Genomic DNA, 3,669 nt, shown 5'->3' on the forward strand with positions numbered 1-3,669 from the left:
GGGATGCTCTGGGAAGTGGGGAGCGGAGAGGAGCGACCGGGCCCGCAGGGGCTGAACCTGGCAGGCAGACGGGATCCACCATCCCTGCAGCCCCTCCGCGACCTCCCTGCCCCGCTGTCCCCAGCCGTGGTCTGCACCCCCACCCAAGAGCCTGCACGAGGGCTCTGGGAACACAACGCGCGCACCCCACCAGCCACCGGGAACAGGGCGCGGAAGCACGTGACCTCGGCTGCACCTGAGCCCCGCAGGGCCCGCCCCGGCCCCGCCCCGGCCCCGCCCCGGCCCCGCCCCCGGCCGGGCAGCATAAAAGGTCCGGCTTCTGGTCTCCCGGCGAGACCAAACTTCCCGACCCGGCGGCTCCGGCTCCAGGTACTCGAGACCTCCACCCACTAGGGCCGGAGAGGCAGCCCCAGGTGCAAGGCGGAGGGGGTGGGTGTCTGAGGACGGGCAGGAGTCGCTGAGGGGGGGCGGCCGGGGATGGTGGAGAAGGGGAGGCGCCCGCCTCGCGGTTGAGGGTTAGGTTTCGTTTTCCGGCGACGCGCAGTTTCGCTTTCCCGGCGCCCGGGCCCCTGCAGCGGTCATTCCCGTCGCGTCTCCGCAGGTCCAGCCTGCAAGCCTTGCGGGCCCGGACGCTGGCTCAACACCTGTGACTTCACGTGTGCGCGCTGCCACATCTGTCGTCACACCCATCGCCACCTTTGCCAAGAAACCCACACCTGGGCAACGTCGTGGTTATAAGTCCTCAACCCATGTCTGTGACCCTAACATCCGTAACATCTGGGTCACGCTTGTGACACCTGCCACACTACCTGTGGCAACACGTGAGCAACCCTTCCCACACCTGTGGGAACACCCTACTGCCACTCGTGACCACAGCCCCTCGCAGCGGGAGCCATGGCCGCCGCCCGCGACAGGTGAGCGCCCGGCCAGCCCGCCCCGCGCCCCCCGCGCCCCCGGCCCGCGGCCTGACGGGCTGCTCGCTCCCCCGCAGGGGGGCCCCGCGCGTGCTCTTCGCAGACTGGCTGCTGGGCGAGGTGAGCAGCGGCCGCTACGAGGGGCTGCGGTGGCTGGACGAGGCCCGCACACGCTTCCGAGTGCCGTGGAAGCACTTTTCGCGGAAGAACCTGGGCGAGGCCGACTCGCGCATCTTCAAGGTGGGACCCCAGCCCGCCCCGGGTGGGAGGGCCGGCCCGGGCCCCCGCCTGGGCCCAGGCCCACGCCCTCTGTCCCCTTCCCTAGGCCTGGGCCATCGCCCGCGGCAGGTGGCCGCTCAGCAGCGGCCCAGGCAACCCGCCGATCCCCGAAAGTGCGCTCCGCGCCGGCTGGAAAACCAACTTCCGGTGCGCGCTGCACAGCACTCAGCGCTTCGAGATGGTGCACGACTACTCCGCGGACCCCGCCGACCCGCACAAAGTGTACAAGCTCAGCTCCGAGCCGCCGTGCAGGGGTGAGCGGCGGGGAGGCAGCGGCCAGGGCGGCAGGAGGCCAGGGCGGAGGAACGGCCTGCACGTGGTGCTGGGTCAGAGCTGCTGTTTTAGAAACTGGTCTGGAAAGGCTGGTGCCGGGTTGCTGGGGAAGCTGATGGGGCGCATTGGGACTTAGCATCTTAGGTCACCCCAAATCTCCCCCAGAAAGTCCATGCATTAACCAGGGGGAGCATAAGGCTCTTGAAGATGCCTCATCCTGGAGGGTAAGGCTGCTCTGCCCCCTTGCTCGGGCGGGAGGGGGAGGCAGGTGGGGGGGTAAGGGGAGGCCTGGGGGGAGGCTGCCGCTCTTCAGTGGGCTGGAGGCCGCTTCTGCTTGAACTGTCTCCCCCTGCAGGGCGGGCTCCCTAGGCCGCATGTAGATGCCGGTGACAGGCTGGGGTCTGTGCCCCGTGGCCCGAGCCCTGGCCTGGCAGGCTGCGCCGGGGACCTCCTGCTCCAGGCTCTGCAGCAGAGCCACTTGGAGGACCATCTGCTGGACGGGGCCCAGGAAGCGGACCCGGTCCCCCTCGAGGCTCCTGGTGAGAGGCTGTTGGATAGGCGTGCTCTGCCCTGGAGGGGCAGGCAGGGCGGCAGAGTCCCTGGGGAGGGTGTCCAGCTGGATGGTGTTCCCACTGTCTGTCCTCCTCAGGCCCAGAGCTCCCTGCTGGGGAGCCATACCTGCCCTGGGCTATGGAGGTGGCTGTCAGCCCCAGGTCACAGCCCCAGGCCGCAATGACAAGTGAGTCGGAGGAGTCAGGGGATGTGTGGGGAGGGAGGGCTGGGGACCAGGTGTCAGCTCAGGCCTTTTCCCCAGATGCAGGCCCTGCCCCAGAGCCCTGGCAGCCCCCACAGGAGACGGAGCCCTCCACCCAAGTGGTGGGGCCCAGCTACCCACAGCCCCATCTGCACGTGGAGTCTAGCCTGGGGACCCTGGACGTGACCATCATGTACAAGGGTCGAACGGTGCTGCAGGAGGTGGTGGGGCGCCCGCGCTGTGTGCTGCTCTACGGGCCCCCCGGCCCAGCCGGCCAGGCCGGAGAGCCCCAGGAGCCCCAGAGGGTAGCCTTCCCCAGCCCGGCCGAGCTCCCTGACCAGAAGCAGCTCCACTACACAGAGAAGCTGCTGCAGCACGTGGCCCCCGGCCTGCAGCTTGAGCTGCGGTGGCCTGGGCTGTGGGCCCGGCGCCTGGGCAAGTGCAAGGTCTACTGGGAGGTGGGCGGCCCCCTGGGCTCCGACAGCCCCTCCACGCCTGCCCGCCTGCTGCAGAGGAACTGTGACACCGCCATCTTTGACTTTGACACCTTCTTCCGAGGTCAGTGACGCACCCGCCCTGGGACTGGGGTGCGCCCGGCCCCGCCCCGCCCCTCACTGGCGCCCTGTCCCGCAGAGTTGGTGGAGTTCCGGGCACGGCAGCGCCGGGGCTCTCCGCACTACACCGTCTACCTGGGCTTCGGGCAGGACCTGTCGGCTGGGAGGCCCAAGGACAGGAGCCTGGTTCTGGTGAAGGTGAGGCGCAGGGTCCCATTGGGGGGCGGCCGCCGCCGCGGTGGGCTAACAGCGCCCTCCCCACAGCTGGAGCCGTGGCTGTGCCGCGCGTACCTGGAGAGCGTGCAGCGGGAGGGCGTGTCCTCGCTGGACAGCAGCAGTTTTGGCTCCGCTCTGTCCAGCGCCAACAGCCTGTACGAGGACCTGGAGCGCTTCCTGGAGCACTACCTCATGGAGGTGGAGCAGCCTGCCTAGGGCCAGACCCCGACCCCCCGAACCAATAAAACGGGCCGAGAACCAGTGCCAGTGTCCTGACCAGGGGCGGGCTCGGGCCGGGGACGCGGGAGGGAGGCGGCCGCCCGCAGAGCCAGCGACGCGCCCGGAGGCCTCCAGGGCACGCCCGCCGTCTGTCTTTCTGTCTTCTATGGAGACACTCACGCCGCACTCTCTGTAGCCCACACACTAAACACCACAGAGCTCCCCTGCCCCGGCGTGCCGGGGAGGGCGCCACCCGGGGCTCCCTCAGTCACCAACAGCTGCCTCCCGCTGTGCCCAGGGCCCACGCCTGGGCTCTGAAATCGCCCACACTGCTCTGCCCTGTGGGTGGAGGCGTGGCTGCGTGCACGCTTGAGCAATCACGCACAGATGTGAGCAAAGGAGGTGAGGCCCCTCCGGACCAGTGAGCGCTCTCGCCTCTCAAGCACGGAGTCAGTCAAAA

The 3,669-nt window shown here is 69.4% G+C and overlaps 1 protein-coding gene across 1 annotated transcript; it reads left to right on the top strand.

Annotated features, from left to right (window-relative positions):
* The first annotated feature begins 290 nt into the window (after positions 1 to 290).
* IRF7 (interferon regulatory factor 7) lies at positions 291 to 3,253 on the top strand. Its single transcript, XM_016138174.2, has 10 exons — positions 291 to 369; positions 602 to 914; positions 992 to 1,154; positions 1,240 to 1,447; positions 1,632 to 1,690; positions 1,822 to 2,005; positions 2,116 to 2,205; positions 2,281 to 2,778; positions 2,854 to 2,972; positions 3,039 to 3,253. Exons 2-10 carry the CDS (start codon positions 895 to 897, stop codon positions 3,204 to 3,206), a joined length of 1,509 nt encoding a protein of 502 aa, XP_015993660.1. The 5' UTR covers positions 291 to 369; positions 602 to 894; the 3' UTR covers positions 3,207 to 3,253.
* The last annotated feature ends 416 nt before the right edge of the window (positions 3,254 to 3,669 follow it).

The sequence above is a fragment of the Rousettus aegyptiacus genome, unplaced genomic scaffold (assembly GCF_014176215.1).
Source record: "Rousettus aegyptiacus isolate mRouAeg1 unplaced genomic scaffold, mRouAeg1.p scaffold_m13_p_5, whole genome shotgun sequence".
NCBI lineage: Eukaryota > Metazoa > Chordata > Mammalia > Chiroptera > Pteropodidae > Rousettus > Rousettus aegyptiacus.